General features: G+C 36.9%; 1 protein-coding gene across 2 annotated transcripts in view; it reads left to right on the top strand.

Moving 5' to 3' along the window:
- DECR1 (2,4-dienoyl-CoA reductase 1) overlaps positions 1–21452 on the top strand; it is a 73354-nt gene that overhangs the window by 39933 nt on the left and 11969 nt on the right. For both annotated transcript variants that reach the window (XM_007182120.3, XM_007182119.2), the window contains exon 6: positions 20222–20321. In XM_007182120.3, the coding sequence (XP_007182182.2) occupies positions 20222–20321 (100 nt within the window). The remainder of the gene's footprint in view (positions 1–20221; positions 20322–21452) is intronic.

The raw sequence follows: 21452 nt of genomic DNA, 5'->3' as shown, positions 1-21452 counted from the left end.
GGATACCCATTACCCTAGTGTTTCCCTTCTAAAAGAGTCAGATAGCTCTTGTAGAATTTCCTCATTTTTAAAAATATTTTCTCTTTTTTCTTATACTTGCATCACTTCTAGATTTCTACCTTTGAGCTCATTACTTGTCTCTTCCATATGGTTTGCTCTATTTTCTGTGCTTTCTAATGCATTCTTCATCTAATTTACTGAGTTCTTCAGCTCTAGAATTTGTTTGGTTCTTTTTGTTTAAAGTTTCAATATTTTTGGTAAAGTATTCCTTCTGATCATTAATTTTATTCCTGTGCTCATTGAAGTACCTTTCTTAGTTGTTGTTGTTTTTATCTTTTTGGCTGCACCACATGGTTTGTGGGATCTTAGTTCCCTGACCAAGGATTGAACCTGGGCCCTTGGCAATGAAAGCACAGAGTTCTAACCACTAGACCACCAGGGAATTCCCATGCCTTTCTTAGTTTTCTTATAGTTTGTTGATTTTCTTCATGAAAGATATTTTGAATTCTCTATCAGTTAGATTGCAGTATTCTGTGACTTTAAGTTTGATTTCTGGAGAATTGTCATTTTCTTTTTGTGGTACAGTGTTACTGTGTTTCTTCATGGTACTTGATGCAGTGTTCCTTTGCTGGCACATTTCAAGTAGGGAACTCCTTTCTTTTTGATTCTAATGAATCAACAGATTAGAAATTAGAGGCTTTTCTTTTTCAGTAGGTGGTACTATAGCACATTTTTTTCCCCTCTTACCTGTGCTGCCTTTGGTTATATTGATATTTGAGAGTCTGCACCTTCCACTCTCCACCACCTCTGTGGCCCCATGCCCTTGTTATTGCTTCTTGTGCCTCCAGGGTCATTGATACCTTGCTTTTGTCAGTTTTGCTGGTGTTACTGCCTGGTACACTAGGATGGTGGGCTTTTTTATCATGTTATGGGATCCCCTGATTTACAGGCTCTGCCATGCTGGGGGAAGGTGAGGGTAGAGGGTACCTGGGGTCACATGGTTGCCTCTGATCTGTCCGACGTTGTAAAGTTTAGGGACTCCTCCACTGGGTGGGAGAGTATGGGGCCAAGGTTATGGATGCCTCAGTGGCTAAAAAGGGACAGAGTCACAGGCCCCACTGCTGCTGCTACCCAGTTACCTGTGGCTGGGGGCACCACTGCGGTTGGGAGGTCAACATTGTGTGGGCTGCGACCCCTCCTATCACCAGCTTTTCTGGGGTTCTGGGCTCAGCTGATGGGATTGCAGGCACTGCCTCCGCTGTTCCCTTGGTTCCATCTCCTCTTTGTGTTCCAGTCCACCCACCTTTAGAAGTACAGATGTGTGGAATTCTCTGGCATCCTGGTGTGTTGGGCAGAGGCACCTGTTGTATTTTAGATGTATTTTACTGCTTGTAGATTGAAGGGGAGAGATAAAGGTAGCTTTTGACTCTGCCAGTTTGCTCTGCCTTTTCTTACTGATTTCTAGAAATTCTTCATAGAATCTGGATTGAGTACTTTGTCAGATATGGTATGTATTTAGAATATTTCCTCCTAGTCTATGGCATGTCTTCTGATTTCCATAGCGGTGTCTTTGATTACAGAAGAAATTTTCACTTTGATCAATCTGCCAAATGGTTTTCCAAATTGGCTTTAACCACATTGTGTTCCCAGTAGCAATTTACAGGTTGTAGGTGCACCACACTCTTGCTAACACCCACTTGGTTATACAGTTGACCCTTGAACAACACAGGTTTGAACTGTACGGGTCCACTTACATGCGAATATTTTTCATGCAACAGTACTACATGATCTGAGGTTGGCTGAATTAGGATACCAAAACACAGATATGTAGGAACCAAGTACACAGAGGGACGACTATAATTATACATGGATTTTTGGTTGCATGGAGTGTTAACGCCCCAACCCCATGTTCAAGGGTCAACCGTATTACATTTTATCCACTCTAGGGTTGTGTAGTCGTTCTTCATTTATGGTGTTAACTTACATTTTCCTAATGACTAATGAGGTTGAGCATCTTTTCATGTGATTATTCATCATTCGTATGTATTCTTTGATCAAGTGACTGTTCTAACTTTTGTCCATTTTTTATTGGGTTATTTATCTTCTTGGTATTGAATTAAAAAAGTTATTTTTATGTATTCTGATACAAATCCCTTATCAGATCTGTTTTGCAGATGTGTTTCCCAGTCTATGACTTGCCTTTCATGTCCTTAACAACGTTTTCTGGAGAGGAAAGGTCTTTAATTTTGATATTTTCCAACTTATGATATTTTTCTTCTAAGGCTTATGCTTTTTGAGCCCTATCTAGGAGATCTTTGCCTGACCCAAAGCCATGAGTAATTTCTCCATTGTTTTCTTCTGGAACTTTTATAGTATTCACTTTTATATTTAGGTCCATGGTCCATTTTGAGTTAATGTTTATATATGGTATGAGATAATGGTCAAGGTTAATTTTTTGCATTTTCCTTTCCCTATTGAAATACCTAGGTACTTTTTTCGAAAATCAATTGATATATGTGGGTCAATTTCTGAGATCTCTGTTCTGTTCAGTTGATTTATATGTCCATCATTATTTTTGTTTCTTAGCTTTATAAACTATATATTATATGTTTTACATATATATTGATTACTTTAACTTTATATTAACTTTAAATCAGGTAGCATTCTTCTTTTTCAAAGTTGTTTTTGCTATTCTATGTCCTTAGAATTTTCATATACATTTTATAATTAATTCAACAATTTAAAAAAATGCCTCCTGGAATTTTAACCAGGCTTGTTTTAAATCTACAGGTTATATTGGGGAGACTTGGTATTTTGACAATATCAAGTCTTTCCATCCATTAGCATATGTCTTTCCATTTTATAAAGTTTGATTTCTGTTAGCAGTGTTTTGCTCTTTACATTGTATCAGTTTTGTTAAATTTCTCCCAAGGTATTTTATATTTTTTGATGCTATTGCAAAAGGGCATTATTTTCTAAATTCTATTTTCTAACTGTTTTCTTCTACTATTTAGAAATACAGTGGATTCATTTCTATACATTCCTTAAAATTTTCTATATTGTTAATAATGTTGCTGGAAAAAAAAGATGATTTTTATATCTTTCTTTCCAACATGTCTGTGTGCCCTTGCTTTTCTTGCCTTATTTTACTCTCTGGGACCTCTAGTACAATGTTGAATAGCAGTGGTGAAAGCAAATGTCCTTGTTTGTTCCTGATATCAAAAACAAATCAAATACATTTCCTCCTGATATCAGTTTTTGCTTTTTTAAAAATCATGAATAGGTATTGAATTTGTCAAGTCTTCTTTCTATATTTATTGAGATATCCATGTTTTTAACCTGTTAATATGGTGAATTACACTGATTAATTTTTGAATTTTAAAGCCAACATTGCATTCCTGGGCTAAACTCTACTTGAGTAGAGTTTAAAAAAACTCAAAAAAAAATTTTTTTTTTAATCTTTATTGGAATATAATTGCTTTACAATGGTGTGTTAGTTTCTGCTTTATAACAAAGTGAATCAGCTATACATATACATGTATCCCCATATCTCCTCCCTCTTGCATCTCCCTCCCACCCCTCTAGGTGGTCACAAAGCACTGAGCTGATCTCCCTATGCTATGCAGCTGCTTCCCACTAGCTATCTATTTTACATTTGGTAGTATATATATGTCCATGCCACTCTCTCACTTCGTCCCAGCTTACCCTTCCCCCCTTGCCGTGTCCTCAAGTCCATTCTCCACATCAGCGTCCTTATTCCTGTCCTGCCCTTAGGTTCTTCAAAACCTTTTTTTTTTTTTTTGGTTCCGTATATATGTGTTAGCATATGGTATTTCTTTTTCTCTTTCTGACTTACTTCACTCTGTATGACAGACTCTAGGTCCATCTACCTTACTACAAATAACTCAATTTCATTTCTTTTTATGGCTGAGTAATATTCCACTGTATATATGTGCCATATCTTCTTTATCTACTCATCTGTCGATGGACAGTTAGGTTGCTTCCATGTCCTGGCTATAGTAAACAGAGCTGCAGTGAACATTGTGGTACATGACTCTTTTTGAATTTTGGTTTTCTCACGGTATATACCCAGTAGTGGGCTTGCTGGGTTGTATGGTACTTCTATTTTTAATTTTATAAGGAACCTCCATACTGTTCTCCATAGTGGCTGTATCAATTTACATTCCCACCAACAGTGCAACAGGGTTCCCTTTTCTCCACACCCTCTCCAGCATTTATTGTTTGTAGATTTTTTGATTATAGCCATTCTGAGTGGTGTGAGGTGATACCTCATTGTAGTTTTGATTTGCGTTTCTCTAATGATTAGTGATGTTGAGCATCCTTTCATGTGTTTGTTGGCAATCTGTATGTCTTCTTTGGGGAAATGTCTATTTAGGTCTTCTGCCCGTTTTTGGATTGGGTTGTTTGTTTATTTGAAATTGAGCTGCATGAGCTGCTTGTATATTTTGGAGATTAATCCTTTGTCAGTTGCTTCATTTGCAAATATTTTCTCCCATTCTGAAGGTTGTCTTTTCGTCTTGTTTATGGTTTTCATTGCTGTGCAAAAGCTTTTAAGTTTCATTAGGTCCCATTTGTTTACTTTTGTTTTTATTGCGATTTCTCTAGGAGGTGGGTCAAAAAGGATCTTGCTGTGATTTATGTCATAGAGGGTTCTGCCTATATTTTCCTCTAAGAGTTTGATAGTGTCTGGCCTTACATTTAGGTCTTTAGTCTATCTTGAGTTTATTTTTGTGTATGGTGTTAGGGAGTGTTCTAATTTCATTCTTTTACATGTAGCTGTCCAGTTTTCCCAGCACCACTTATTGAAGAGGCTCTCTTTTTTCCATTGTATATTCTTGCCTCCTTTATCAAAAATAAGGTGACCATATTTCTGTGAGTTTATCTCTGGGCTTTCTATCCTGTTCCATTGATCTATATTTCTGTTTTTGTGCCAGTACCATGCTGTCTTGATTACTAGCTTTGTAGTAATTACTAGCTTTGTAGTAGCTTTGTAGTATAGTCTGAAGTCCAGGAGCCTGATTCCTCCAGCTCTGTTTTTCTTTCTCAAGATTGCCTTGGCTATTCGGGGCCTTTTGTGTTTCCATGCAAATTGTGAAATTTTTTGTTCTAGTTCTGTGAAAAATGCCATTGGTAGTTGGATAGGGATTGCATTGAATCTGTAGATTGCTTTGGGTAGTATACTCATTTTCACAATGTTGATTCTTCCAATCCAAGAACATGGTGTATCTCTGCATCTGTTTGTATCATCTTTAATTTCTTTCATCAGTGTCTTATACTTTTCTGCATACAGGTCTTTTGTCTCCTTAGGTGGGTTTATTCCTAGGTATTTTATTCTTTTTGTTGCAGTGGTAATTGGGAATGTTTCCTTAATTTCTCTTTCAGATTTTTCGTCGTTAGTGTATAGGAATGCAAGAGATTTCTGTGCATTAATTTTGTATCTTGCTACTTTACCAAATTCATTGATTAGCTCTAGTAGTTTTCTGGTAGCATCTTTAGGATTCTCTATGTATAGTATCATGTCATCTGCAGACAGTGACAGCTTTACTTCTTTTCTGATTTGGATTCCCTTTATTTCTTTTCCTTCTCTGATTGCTGTGGCTAACACTTCCAAAACTATGTTGAATAATAGTGGTGGGAGTGGACATCCTTGTCTTGTTCCTGATCTTAGTGGAAATGGTTTCACTTTTTCACCACTGAGAATGATGTTGGCTGTGGGTTTGTCATATATGGCCTTTATTATGTTGAGGTAAGTTCCCTCTATGCCTACTTTCTGGAGGGTTTTTATCATAAATGGGTGTTGAATTCTGTTGAAACCTTTTTCTGCATCTATTGAGATGATCATATGGTTTTTCTCCTTCAGCTTGTTAATATGGTATATCACATTGATTGATTTGCGTGTATGGAAGTATCCTTGCATTTCTGGGATATACCCCACTTGATCATGGTGTATGATCCTTTTAATGTGTTGTTGGATTCCGTTTGCTAGTATTTTGTTGAAGATTTTTGCATCTATGTTCATCAGTGATATTGGCCTGTAGTTTTCCTTCCTTGTGACATCTTTTGTCTGGTTTTGGTATCAGAGTGATGGTGGCCTCGTGGAATGAGTTTGATAGTGTTCCTCCCTCTGCTATATTTTGGAAGAGTTTGAGAAGGATAGGTGTTAGCTCTTCTCTAAATGTTTGATAGAATTCGCCTGTGAAGCCATCTGGTCCTGGGCTTTTGTTTGTTGGAAGATTTTAAATCACAGTCACAATTTCAGTGCTTGTGATTGGTCTGTTTATATTTTCAATTTTTTTCCTGGTTCAGTCTCGGAAGGTTGTGCTTTTCTTAGAAATTGTCCATTTCTTCCACGTTGTCCATTTTATTGGCATATACTTGCTTGTACTAATCTCTCATGATCCTTTGTATTTCTGAGGTGTCAGTGGTTACTTCTCCTTTTTCATTTCTAATTCTATTGATTTGAGTCTTCTCCCTTTTTCTCTTGATGAGTCTGGCTAATGGTTTATCAATTTTGTTTTTCTTCTCAAAGAACCAGCTTTTAGTTTTATTGATCTTTGCTATTGTTTCCTTCATTTCTTTCTGATCTGATCTTTATGATTTATTTCCTTCTGCTAACTTTGGGTTTTTTTTGTTCTTCTTTCTCTAATTGCTTTAGGTGTAAGGTTAGGTTGTTTATTTTAGATTTATTTTGTTTCTTGAGGTAGGATTGTACTGCTATAAAGTTCCCTCTTAGAACTGCATTTGCTACCTCCTATAGGTTTTGGGTCATCATGTTTTAATTGTCATTTGTTTCTAGGTATTTTTTGATTTCCCCTTTGATTTCTTCAGTGGTGTCTTAGTTACTAAATAGTGTATTGTTTAGCCTCCATGTGTTTGTATTTTTTACAGATTTTTTCCCTTAATTGATATCTAGACTCATTGCATTGTGGTCAGAAAAGATACTTGATGCGATTTCAATTTTTTAAAATTTATCAAGGCTTGATTTGTGACCCAAGATATGGTCTCTCCTGGAGAATGTTCCATAAGCACTTGAGAAGAGTGTGTATTCTGTTGTTTCTGGATGGAATGTCCTATAATAAATCAATTTAGTCCTATAAGTATTAATTATGTCCATATTGTTTAATGTATCATTTAAAGCTTGTGTCTCCTTATTTTCATTTTGGATGATCTGTCCATTGGTGAAAGTGGGGTGTTAAAGTCCCTTACTATGTTTCTGTTATTGTTGATTTCCCCTTTTTTGGCTGTTAGCATTTGCATTATGCATCCTATGTTGGGTGCATAAATATTTACAATTGTTATATCTTCTCTTGGATTGATCTCTTGATCATTATGTAATGTCCTTCTTTGTCTCTTGTAATAGTCTTTATTTTAGTGTCTGTTTTGTCTGATATGAGAATTGCTACTCCAGCTTTCTTTTGACTTCCATTTGCATGGAATTTCTTTTTCCATCCCCTCACTTTCAGTCTGTATGTGTCCCTAGGTCTGAAGTGGGTCTCCTGTAGACAACATATATACAGGTCTTGTTATTGTATCCATTCAGCCAGTCTATGTCTTTTGGTTGGAGGATTTAATCCATTTACATTTAAGGTAGTTATTGATATGTATGTTCCTATTAACATTTTCTGAATTGTTTTGGGTTTGTTATTGTAAGTCTTTTCCTTCTCTTGTGTTTCCTGCCTAGAGAAGTTCCTTTAACATTTGTTATAAAGCTGGTTTGGTGGTGCTGAATTCTCTTAGCTTTTGCTTATCTGCAAAAGTTTTAATTTCTCATTCTGAATCTGAATGAGAACTTTGCTGGGTAGAGTAATCTTGGTTGTAGGTTTTTCTCTTTCATCACTTTAAATATGTCCTGCCAGTCCCTGTGTCTTGCAGAGTTTCTGCTGAAAGATCAGCTGTTAACCTTACAGGGATTCCCTTGTATGTTATTTGTTGTTTTTCCCTTGCTGTTTTTAATATTTTTTCTTTTTATTTAATTTTTGCTAGTTTGATTAATATGTGTCTTGGCGTGTTTCTCCTTAGATTCATCCTGTATGGGACTCTCTGAGCTTCCTGGACTTGTTTATTTCCTTTCCTATTTTAGGGATGTTTTCAACTATAATCTCTTCAAATATTTTCTCAGTCCCTTTCTTTTTCTCTTCTTCTTCTGGGACCCCTATAATTCAAATATTCATACGTTTAATGTTTTCCCAGAAATCTCTAAGACTGTCCTCAGTTCTTTTCATTCTTTTTTCTTTATTCTGCTCTGCAGGAGTTATTTCCACTATTTTATCTTCCAGGTCACTTATCCGTTCTTCTGCCTCAGTTATGCTGCTATTGAGTCCTTCTAGAGAATTTTTATTTTCATTTATTTTGTTGTTCATCCTTGTTATTTGCTCTTTAGTTCTTCTAGGTCCTTGTTAAACGTTCCTTGTATTTTCTCCATTCTATTTCCAAGATTTTAGATCATCTTTACTATCATTACTCTGAATTCTTTTTCGGGTAGACTGCCTATTTCCTCTTCATTTGTTTGGTCTGGTGGGTTTTTACCTTGCTCCTTCATCTGCTGTGTGTTTCTCTGTCTTCTCATTTTGCTTAACTTCCTGTGTTTGGGGTCTCCTTTTCACAGGCTGCAGGTTCATAGTTTCCGTTGTTTTTGGTATCTGCCCCCAGTGGGTGAGGTTGGTTCAGTGGGTTATGTAGGCTTCCTGGTGGAGGGGACACTAGTGCCTGTGTTCTGGGGGATGAAGCTGGATCTTGTCTTTCTGGTGGGCAGGACCGTGTCTGGTGGTGTGTTTTGGGGTGTCTGTGACCTTATTATGATTTTAGGCAGCCTCTCTGCTAATGGGTGGGGTTGTGTTTCTGTCTTGCTAGTTGTCTGGCATAGGGTGTCCAGCACTGGAGCTTGCTGGTTGTTGAGTGGAGCTGGGTCTTAGTGTTGAGATGAAGATCTCTGGGAGAGCTTTTGCCTTTTGATATTACATGGAGCCAGGAGGTCTCTTTTGGACCAATGTCCTGAACTCGGCTCTCCCACCTCAGAGGCACAGGCCTGACACCCACTCGGAGCACCAACACCTTGTCAGCCACGTGGCTCAGAAGAAAAGGGAGAAAAAAAGAAAGAAAGAAAGAAAGAAACAGGTACATGGGGAGTTTTTGCCTTTTGGGAAGTCTGAGGTCTTCTGCCAGCATTCAGTAGGTGTTCTGTAGGAGTTGTTCCACATGTAGATGTATTTCTGATGTATTTGTGGGGAGGAAGGTGATCTCCATTTCTTACTCCTCCTCCATCTTGAACTTCTCCTGGATTTGTTTTCTTAAGGCCTCACTTACTACTCTGTCAGTCTTCAGCTCTACTTTGCCAATAGATGATGTGTTGGTTACAGCTCTGTCTTTTGAAATTGGTATTATATTTAAACTAAATTCAACAAATGCCTCTTGTGCCACTGTGAAAGACATATTAAATAAGTGTTCAACATAGTATGATACTCTTCACACTTGGTTGTTTTTCAGAATTTTAAATTACTTAACATTTGAGTAAGAATATTGACCACATATCCACTATTGTTTTTTTAAAAAAATATATTTGTTTGGATTCTATTTAAAGAGAATAATTTTTCTTAAATTTTACTTTTTTAGTGTGTGTGAGTGTATTAATTGACAAAATATGTGACAGCCTACCCAGATATTTTACTTGATTTTGGACTATCTTTGATCATTGAGTCACATAGATTTCTTTATACCAGGAAGCTAGAATTTCTTCCACATAAGACCACATATGAGAAATCTGTAGTGATTACTACAACTTGTATAATTATTAAATACAGATATAAGAGGCAATAGATGTTAGAATACTGAACAGTATTATTTATAAGGAAATGCTCTAATTTTAACTAAATTTTCTTCCTTCTTGTCTCCCTCACTCCCTCTCCTTCCCTCCCTCTCCCCTCCTTCCTTACTTCCTTTCTTCTTACGTTTTTAAAACACCTAACATTTATCAAGTGCTTATTCTATATCAGGTTTTGTTCTAAGTGTTAAATATTTATGAGCTCATTTAATACTTGTAATGGCTCTGGAAGGTAAGTGCTGTTTATAGTTATGGGTAGAAACTGAGGGGCAGAATTAGTCTTTTTTAATATATTGGTAGATGTTTTTAATTCACACTTTTACAGATGAGAAAATATGGTTTATTAAATAAGAAATGTTAATTATCACTTAAAATTAAAATTAAAGTTAAAATTGATGATTGGCATATTTTTTTTTATTGTCAGAAGTGGTCCAGGGCTTCCCTGGTGGCGCAGTGGTTGACAATCCGCCTGCCAATACAGGGGACACGGGTTCGATCCCTGGTCCGGGAAGATCCCACATGCCGCAGAGCAACTAAGCCTGTGTGCCACAATTACTGAGCCTGTGCTCTAGAACCATGGGGCCACAACTACTGAGCCTGCGAACCACAACTACTGAGCCCGCATGACACAACTACTGAAGCCCACATGCCTAGAGCCCGTGCTCTGCAACAAGAGAAGCCACCACAATGAGAAGCCCACTCACCGCAATAAAGACCCAACGCAGCCAAAAATAACTAAATAAAATAAATAAATTTATTAAATAAAAAAAAAAGACGTGGTCCAGTAGGAAAAAAGAAGGAACAGTAGTTTAATTGAACTCATTGTCACCTAGTTTATACCTGATACTTAGATGATGAGTCTTGATATTTTGACCACTACTCAGCTTTCTCATCTGTAAAAAAGATTGGATAATCAACTACTACTCCAATATTTAGTAAGCAAACAAGGTATTAGATACAAAAGTTTTGTGAAAAACATAAATTGCTTCAAAAATATTCATGTGCTTCTTCATGTATGTGAATGAACATATGGTAGCTTAGATAATTTAAAGAATTAGGTAGAATTAATTTTCAGAGATGCAGGGTATCTAAGAGTACGGAATAGTCAGAAGCAGCCCAAGGAAGCTTGAATCATATGGACTGTGTCAGGGAAAGACAAGGAGTGAAAGGTTACTCTCTAGTCAGATTAATCATGAACAATGAAGGGGAAATAGAAAGTAGTTAAGAAATGTCTGTAAAGGAAATCATGGATAGGATCAGTGTCATTGGAAGTATGCCTGAGATGATCTTACCAGCAGCCTGAGAATATCTTACCAGCGGCCTTGTGCTAGAGGAAGAGAAGAGTAAATGCAAATAATGCACCAACCGAAGAAAGTAAAAAAGGAAAGATCCTTTTAATCAATAGCTATGAAGAAACAGTTGAAGGCTTTGAACTTAGTAAAATACTTTATGCTATTCTTGCAATTGAGTTAAAACAAATTATCAGAAAACACAAGGTTTTTAACCATCTTGCTGTTCTAGACACAATGTGTGAACTGTAAACACAGAAATAAATTTTAAAGCATTCTCATTTTCAATCCATTGATATTGAACTCAGCCAGTTACTTTTCCCTCATCATTCATCATTCAGTGAACCTCAGCCTGTCCAACCTCTCGTCCTTCTGTAATCACCCTTTGTTTGGCTGCTCTTTTACATAGACTCTGACAGAATCATTTTTCCTTAAGCCATATAGAATTGTCATGCCCAGCTTTAGTTCCACACCTCAATGAATGATGTCCTATTCAAAAGCTCTAATACACACTTTAGCATTTAAAAACATGCCGCACATTGTTATTGTTCCATGTTGCAAGTCTCCTTTTCTCATCTATCAAAATTGGAAATGCTATTACTCATCAGTATGCAATACTTCTGCCCCACCTGCAAACCCTTTCCACCCTTACTCCATTCTTCTCCCCACCAGTTCCTAACTCATCACTAAGCACAAAGGTGATGCTTTGTTTATGGAATGAAACATTTGTGAGACCCACAAAAAAAAGGCGAATTGAGGGCATGTTTAACACTGCTTTCAATTATGTCCTTCAGCTTTACTGTTAGGGGAAAAGAAGATGATGAGCCATTTGACAAAATCAACTGATAAGGAGGCAAATACACCTTGTTTCAGAAGAAGGAAGAATAGAGCAGGCATAGGATGAGGCTTTTCTTATTTGTCAGTAGTGTGAGTGCAAGTTGTATGCTGTTTAGGTTTTAAAGTATAGAAGAACCATATGGGTACATTTCTGTGTATTGCATCTAGGCCTTCCTTATAACAGTGGGTGCATTTTAAGAATGTTTAAAAACACATTCTTAGTAATGAGTTGGCATTTATTAAGGCAGTGTTAATATCCTTTTAAAATCACTTTTTGCTAGAGTTACTAATTTGATACAACATTTCTACCTCATTTATTAAATTTTCTTATAGCAACTGTGTACCTTACTTTGATGTTTTGTGAAGATAATATAAAGGTAAGGTGATTTGGAAATTTTGGAAAGGAATCTTTTTTTTTCTTTTTAACTATATAACTGGAAATTTCTTCGAGAGGAAATTTTATAAGAGTGTAGGCTCTGGATCAAACTGCCTGGTTCTAGTCCTGATGATACCACTTATTAGTAGTGTGAACTTGGGAAAACTACCTCTCTGTGCCTCAGTCTCTTTTGTAAATAGGAAGATAAAGATAGAACCTTCCTCCTAGGATTGCTGTGATGATTAAGTGAGCTAGTGCCTGTAAAGTGTTAAGAATAGTGCCTGGCTCAGACTACTGCTCAATAAGTATTAGCTATTAAAGAAAATGTTAGATTCCTCCAAGATAAGTGTATTTTTACCACCTGTTTTACAAGGGGACCATAAAGTGTCTGAATGTGAGGTTATGTCCCTATGTCCCATAGTTAAAATAGACTAGAAAAACCGGAGCTGTGATACCACTTATTGTAATTAAACTTTTAAGTTTCAACCTACATGAAGGATGTATTTATGTTAAATGTTCAAATGAGATGTCTTCACTTAGTAGATAATATTCTTTTAAAAAGAGTTATTCTATTTGTTTTTAAGTTATATGATCATCCTGTGAATAACTTTTAGAGTGTTGATGACTTTTAGATTTAAACTCAATAGACGCTCTTATCAAAAAGTGGCTGAGAGATAGTGTCCTCTGTGCCTTCATCAAAAAGAGAAGTGAAGAGTTTTCTCTTCATGTTATGATTGTCAGGAAGATTAATTGCTGGCAATAACAGTAGAAGAGTTAAACCTGCAAACAATAGTTCACCTGTGTGCTTAGGAAGTACAAGGAGTTCAGGCTTACTTACATGTAGTATGTAATGCCTGGAGAGGCAAAGATGAGGCTAAGGGGTGTGGACTTTACCCCCTGGAATTGGGTAAAGATAAACTGAAGGATCTTAACAAGAGATATATTCAGAGTGGAGATTGAAACATGATTAATGACTGAGGGGAGGGCCCAATGAGGAGAAGTGTTGAAAAAGACAGAAGAGAGAACCAATGAAGGAATGTTCTAGTCTCAGGAGATGTGAATCAGAAACATAGGTGGAGAAGCTTACTCTGGATACTGAAAGAGTTGATAAATGATGTTGAGGGCCCTGGTGAAATTGTAGGTGCATCTTTCCAATGGCATTTACCCACAGTTTGGAACAGTTTTGAAACTCCCTCCTTATAAGAGTGGAGAAGCCCATTCTGGTATTGAGAGCTGCAGGGTGGATGTTTGAGAGAGTGTGTGGCTAGGAATTGAGTGCCTGATTCATGTAATAGTCTAGGCTGTAAATAGAAAAGTTAGACTAGGAGGGAACTATAAGCCTAAAGAATATGGGAGATAAAGCACCCAGAATTTATAATGAGGTCTCAAAGAGCGCATGTAGTATGAGGATGTGAAAGATCTGGAAGGACAGAATACAGAGAGTAACACATTGCAGTCAGTATTTTGGAATGATGACAAAGTTCAAGTTGTGGCTAAATTGGGGTAGCACCGAAGGTCATGGAGCTGTAAGATTTATGATCTTGTCCACCTGAATGTTGAAGTCTTCCAGATTGTTGAGAGAAGTTTGCTTTGAGATGTGGTTACAGATATTTTTGTAGGTTTAAGGCCAGGAGTCAAATTTTAATGAAAATGGCAGAGTAGTTGGGAAGTCAAAGTTAACATCAATTGAAGTTACAAATGGTGGTTAAAGAGCTGGATATTATCATTTTCAAAATGGGACTTTTTGCATGAGGGTAAAAGAGTAATAGGTAGAATCGATAACAATGATTAATTAGTGAATAATCTGTAGAATGTAATGACATTTGCTGGAAACTCCCTATTTTCCTTCTTACAGTAATAAATCTGAGGCCCAGAACAGGGAAGTGATTTGCCCAAGGTCACACAGTTATAGAGCTAGTAAATAGTAGAATCAGTGTTTGAGTCAGGTGTCTTTAAACTACAGTATTCCATCTCTACTGGACATTGGAACTAAAATTTTTTTATTTTAATTTTCAAAATTTGTATTTAAACCAGATTTTAGAGCTTTTAAGTCTTTTTTTGAAACTGGCACATAATCTTACCTGTTTTATCCTTTTTAATAGTGTGATTTTTAGTGTTTCTTTGTTACTACTTTTTTCCATTTTGAAGTAGTTAAGGATGGGCTAGCATAATATTTATTTTATTTATTGCTCCCTTTCTGTATTTTCTTAACTTCGCTAACATAGATTCTATTTTTGTTGTCAGCACTGGGATGTTAGAAACTTGCCATTTACAAACCTCTTCCATAGGTAATTCTAATTTAAATGATTAGTCTTCCTATGAAAAGAAAAAATATATCTGTGACTGACCCTGGGAATCTGGGAATTCTTTACTTTGAGCTATTAGCACCACTGTTCATTTTTTGAAATCCAGCTGTTAATTGTTTATGCAGCATTCATCCTATTGGAACAGTGCAATTTCAAATGTTTGCCTCTTTTTTTTTTAATTTTATAGCTACTTTATTTATTCATTTCTCTATTTTTGGCTGTGTTGGGTCCTCGGTTCGTGCGAGGGCTTTCTCCAGCCACGGCAAGCGGGGGCCACTCTTCATCGCGGTGCAGGGACCGCTCTTCATCGCGGTGCGCGGGCCTCTCACTATCGCGGCCCCTCCCGCTGCGGGGCACAGGCTCCAGACGCGCAGGCTCAGCAGCTGTGGCTCACGGGCCCAGCCGCTCCGCGGCATGTGGGATCCCCCCAGACCAGGGCTCGAACCCGTGTCCCCTGCACCAGCAGGCAGACTCTCAACCACTGCGCCACCAGGGAAGCCCGTTTGCCTCTTTTTTACACTCGGGTAATTAAAAGCAGCAGTATCTCATTCTAAGCAGTGGGCTACCCACATCTTAAAATCTAGAGAGAAAGAGAAGAGGACGATAGCTTTCATTTCCAGTGTCTCAATTACATAATAATGGCTTAACTCCTCCTTTCCCACACCTCAAGAAACATTTCTGTTAAATCTGAATGGGAAGATAGAGCACATTCTATTGGAACATTGGCATTACATAAGTAATTGTCACTTTTAAAAGTAGTTTTTATAATTTTGTTGTAAGATGATGCAGTTAGCATCTGTTGTCAGTGTACTGTAATGGTGTACACTAAAGTTCTACATCCCTCTTCTTTCACAGGGTGAATTTGGAAACAAAGTAATTTTCAGAGATCTGAAAGACTGAGCTTGATATATTAGAAAAAGTTACCATAATGCCTAACATAACTATTCTTATCTCTCATGTCCTTAAAATGGTGCTCCTTTCCCTTCTTCCACTCCCAATGTTTTCCGGGTTGTGCTAAGTTTTGTTTCTACTCTGGAGTGTGTGGAGGGAAAGAGAAACAAAATAGTCAAGGAGAAAAAAAACTTATCTGAATATTCTTTAAATTATTTTCCTTGTAGTCCTTCAAACTTGTAGTCTTAAATTTCTTGAAGTATCTACTGTTTCATAAATTATATATATATAGTTTGATTCATTTGCTAATATTAACTTACAGTATTTTCAGTGTTGTGGCTAAGTAAGAAGTAGAAAATCACTGATTTTTCAGGAGCTAAAGATTATTATTTTAAACTTTCATGCAGTCAGTTTACTGAGAACCCACTATGTCCCAGGCAATGTTGATTACTGTGTTTGTCGTATAGTTTTATACTGTCAATTATTTTCAAAAGGAATTTAGAGAACAAGAAAAAATGTTACATATTTACTGACAAATTTATTCAATACCATTTCTGACATCCATCATTTCATCTGAATATCTGAATTTCTATTTAATATCATTTTCATTTTATCTGAAGAACTTTCTTCCATATTTCATGTAGTGCAGGTCTGCTGTCTGTGAATTCTTTCAGCTTTTCTTTGTCAGAAAGTATCACCTTCATTTTTGAAAGATATTTTCTCTGTGCAAAGGCTTCAGGGTTGACAGGTTTTTTTTTTCTTTCAGCACCTTAAAGATACCATTCCATTGTTCTCTAGTTAACATTGTTTCTAATAATGTCAGTGAATATTTTTATCTTTGTTCCTTTATTTTTTTCCTCCTCTGGTTGCTATTACGGTTTTCTCTATATCTCTTTGAGTGATTGGTTGTGATATGCCCTGGTATGGTTTTCTTTGTATTTATACTGCTTGGGATTTGTTTAGCTTCTTGCCTCTACAGGTTATAGTTTTTACCAAATATGAAACATTTTCGGTATTTATTTCCCCAAGTGATTTTTCTGTCTCTTTCTTCTGGGACTCCAATTATACATATGTTAGCATGCTAGATACTTCCACAGCTCATTGTGGCTCTCCTTTATTTTTTCCCTCAATTTTTATCCCCTCTTTGTCCTTTATTTTGCATGGTTGATATTTGCTGTGTCTTCAGGAGCATGGATCTTTTCTTCTGCAACTGAGGCCATTTATTTAATTTTTCATTTCAGATATTTTATGTTTTAGCTTTAGAAGTTCTATTTGGTTCTATTTTTTATATTTCTAATTATACTCATGTTTTCCTTGAAATCTTTAGCATACTTACAATATCCTTTTTTCTACTGTCTTTTTTAAAAACATTGAAGTATAGTTGATTTACAATATTATATTAGTTTCAGGTGTACAACATAGTGATTCAATATTTTTATAGATTATACTCCATTTAAAGTTATTACAAAATAATGGCTGTATTTTCCTGTGCTGTACAATATATCCTTGTTGCTTATTTTATACATAGTAGTTTGTGTCTCTTAGTCCGATACCCCTATCTCACCCCTCCCCCCTTTCCTCTTCTCAGTGGTAACCACTAGTTTGTTCTCTATATCCGTGAGTCTGTTTCTATTTTGTTATATACATTCATTTATTTTATTTTTTAGATTCCACGTATAAGTGATAACATACAGCATTTACCTAAGCATAATACTCTTTAGGTCCATGCACATGTTGCAGATGTCAACATTTCATTCTTTTTTATGGCTGAGTAATATTCCATTGTGTATATATATACCACATTTTCTTTATCCATTCATCTGTTGATGGGCACTTAGATTGCTTCCATATCTTGGCGATTGTAAGTAATGCTGCTATGAACATTGTGGTGTATGTATCTTTTTTTTTTTTTTTTTTAAGAAATGTCTTTCTCTTTTTTTTTTTTTTAAAGATTTATTTATTGACTGATTGATTGATTGCTATGTTGGGTCTTCGTTTCTGCGCGAGGGCTCCCTCTAGCTGCGGCAAGTGGGGGCCACTCTTCATCGCGGTGCGCAGGCCTCTCACCGTCGCTGCCTCTCTTGCTGCGGAGCACAGGCTCCAGACGCGCAGGCCCAGCAGTTGTGGCTCACGGGCCCAGCCGCTCCGCGGCACGCGTGATCCTCCCAGACCAGGGCCCGAACCCGTGTCCCCTGCATCAGCAGGCAGACTCTCAACCACTGCGCCACCAGGGAAGCCCCTATGTATCTTTTTGAATCAGTATATTCTTTTTCTTCAGATACATACCCAGCAGTGGAATTGCTGGATCATATGGTAGTTCTATTTTTAGGTTTTTTTTTTTTTTTTTTTAAAGTTGTTTTTTTATAGCTACATTATTTGTTTATTTATTTATTTAGCTGTGTTGGGTCTTTGTCTCGTGTGAGGGCCTTCTCTAGTTGCGGCAAGCGGAGGCCACTCTTCATCATGGTTCAGGGACCACTCTTCATTGCGGTGCGCGGGCCTCTCACTATCGCAGCCCCTCCCGTTGCGGGGCACAGGCTCCAGACGCGCAGGCTCAGCAGTTGTGGCTCACGGGCCCAGTTGCTCCGCGGCATGTGGGATCCTCCCAGACCAGGGCTCGAACCCGTGTCCCCTGCATTAGCAGGCAGATTCTCAACCACTGCGCCACCAGGGAAGCCCTATTTTTAGTTTTCTGAGGACTCTCCATACTGTTTTCCATAGTGGATGCCTCAATTTACAATCCCATCAACAGTGTACTAGGGTTCCCTTTTCTGCACATCCTCGCCAACATTTGTTATTTGTAAACTTTTTGGTGATAGCCATTCTGACATGTGTGAGGTGATATCTCATTGTGGTTTTGATTTACATGTCTCTGATGATTAGCATTGTTGAGCATATTTTCGTGTGTCTGCTGGCCATCTGTATATCTTCTTTGGAAATATGTCTATTCAGGTCTTTGCCCATTTTTTAATTGGGCTGTTTGTTTTTTTGATATTGAGTTGTATGAGCTGTTTACATATTTTGAATATTAACCCCTTATTGACCATCTTATTTGCCAGTATTTTCTCCCATTCAGTAGGTTTTTACATTTCATCCATGGTTTTCTTCATTGTACAAAAGCTTTTAAGTTTAATTAGTTCCCATTTGTTAATTTTTGCTTTTATTCTTTTGTCTTAGGAGACACATCCAAAAAAATATTGCTGTGGTTTATGTCAAAGTGTGTTCTGCCTATATTCTCTCCTAGGAATTTTATGGTTTTAGGTCTTTTTAGGTCTTTGATTCATTTTGAGTTCATTTTTGTATATGGTGTGAGGAAATGTTCTAATCTTATTCTTTTACATGTAGCTGTCCAGTGTACAATATCATTTGAAAGGTCTTCATCTGCTGATTCTATCTTCTGTGTCATTTCTGAGAGTCTTTCTATTATCTGATTTTTCTCCTGGTTGTTTCTGTGTCTTTTTATGTGTAGTAATTTTTGGTTGCATGCTGTGAATTTTATGTTGTTGTTGTTGTGTGTGTGTGTGTGTGTGTGTGGTGTCCACATATGTGTATGCATTTTAATTTCCCTTTGAATTAAAAACTTGTGGACCAGCTTGATCAGTTCAGTGTTCATTTTTAAGCTTTATTTGGGTGAGTCTCGGGTAGACTTTACTTTTGGGCTAATTTAACCCTCCTATTAATGCACAGCCCTTCTGAACTTTCCACTGAAAGCCCTGGATAGTCAACAAAGCTGCTCAGACTCACTTATCTCCCAGCCCTATGTGTACTCTGGGAATTGTTCAGCTTATGGTTCCCAGGCAGTTGTTCTTTGCCTCGCCTTATGGAATCTTACCCTAAACATGTACAGCTTGGTGTTTGGCCAGAGACTCAAGGATACACTGTGCAGATTTATGGGGCTCTATCTTTACATACTTTTCTCTTTGGGGGAACTCTCCTCACAAACTGCAACTTCCTCAGTCTCTCTAAACTCTGATCTGTCTCCTCAACTCAGTGATAATGCCTTATTTGGCTATTTTCCTACTCCTTGTGCCACAGTCTATATGACATATGTATATAGTATAATATAGAGTATGTAATATAGAGTATATAGTATGTATATATATGTAGTATATAGTACATACTATCGTATATGTACAGTACCTTTAGGCAAAATCTGATCTTAGGGCTCATTTCATTTGTTTTTCTTCTCTCAGGAATTGCCATCTTTCCCTGCCTGCTAAACAGTATCTGAAAAGAGTGGTAGCATATATTTGATACAGTTTCTTTGTGTTTACAGGAGGAGGACAAATCCATGATGCTGGAGGCAGAAGTCCCTGCTAATTTAGTTTTGGTTCTGATTTATTCTTATAAAGGGGTGCTTAGTTAATGGAAATCCTGTCCAGTTGATTATGCAGGGTATAATAGGGCCATACCTTTGAGATTTGAGCCTTGGTATTGACTCACCTGGTATAGAATTTTAATTAAGCACAGACTGGACCATACTGAATGGCAGCAAGATTACTAGCAAAGATGTAGCAATTTTATTAGATTACTCTTTCATTAATTTAGCATTAGTGAAGTTTTGAAAAATTTTTCAGTTTTTGTTATACCCTCTTGAATTAGATCCCATTATTATAAATAATGTTTTTCTGATGTGAATTGATTTAGCTGTATTGTTAATTACTGTATCATTTTAAAATGTCAGGAGCATCGTTTCTTGCTATTACAACCATCTATGCTGAGACTGGGTCAGGTTTTGTAGTACCAAGTGCTTCTGCCAAAGCAGGAGTGGAGGCCATGAGCAAGTGAGTACTACTGTGTTAATCCTGTCACTGAAGATAAATAATGTGCTTTGGTAGCTTGTGTAACTAAATTCCTGCTTTCTAGTCTCTTTCCAGAGAAAAATAAAACAAAGGCTAATTTGGATTCACCAGGAGACATTCTATTTCATGAATAGGTCCTATTTGTCTACAGCAGCACTGTCCAATAGAATTTTCTGCAATGATCGAACTGTTCTGTAAATCTGCAGTATCAAATAGCTATATGTGGCCATTGAACCCTTGCATTCTGGCTACTGTGACTGAGAAACTAAATTTTATTTAATTTTAATTACTTATCCAGTATGACTGTGTATTATAAAGTATGAGAAAAGGGCTGATAGGAACTCAGACTACTGTATCCATGTATCTTTACTAGTGCCCCCTCTGACCTCTCTTAAACATACCTTCATCCTTTTATTGTACCTACTATACACGATTAATAGAACTAACATAGACAGTGACCACTTGTCAGCTCTTTTGGCCTTTTCTCAGCAGCATATGATTGCTTTTTGAATCTGTTCCCCACTGGCCTTTTCCACTGTCTTAGTTGTAATGTAAGGTCTTATCATTGCTTGTCTTGCTTATTGTAATAACCCCATAATATGTTTCTCTGCTACCAGTTTCTTTTCTCTTTATTTTTTATTCACATTCCCACCAGACTCACCTTACTAAAAATGTATATCTGCTTATTATAATGCCTAGCTAAAACCTTAGATCATTTTTCTATTACTCTTTGGAATAAAAGCCAAAACTCAATATGGTATTCTAAACAGACTTGTCCCTGGCCTTTCTTTATTCATTGACTTATTTGATAAATATTTATTGTGTATCTTTTGTGTACATGGGATAAAGGGATATGATAGTGATGGAAATAGAACAGTCCTCATTCTCACCTGAACTTGCATTCTTTTACCATTATTCCTGTGCTTTTAATCACCATCATTCCTGTGCTCTATATTTTCTTAAACACACCACGCATTTTCATATCTCTATGCCTGGGTTATGCCGTTGTTGGAATTTGCTGTGATATTTTGCCTCTCTTCAGGGCGCTTGTATCATCTCCTCTGGGATATTTTCTTTCATTCCTCTAGAAGAGAATTAACCATTCTCTACTCT

This window comes from Balaenoptera acutorostrata, chromosome 17, assembly GCF_949987535.1.
Source record: "Balaenoptera acutorostrata chromosome 17, mBalAcu1.1, whole genome shotgun sequence".
NCBI classification, from domain to species: domain Eukaryota; kingdom Metazoa; phylum Chordata; class Mammalia; order Artiodactyla; family Balaenopteridae; genus Balaenoptera; species Balaenoptera acutorostrata.
This window is presented reverse-complemented; position numbering and strand designations above follow the sequence as displayed.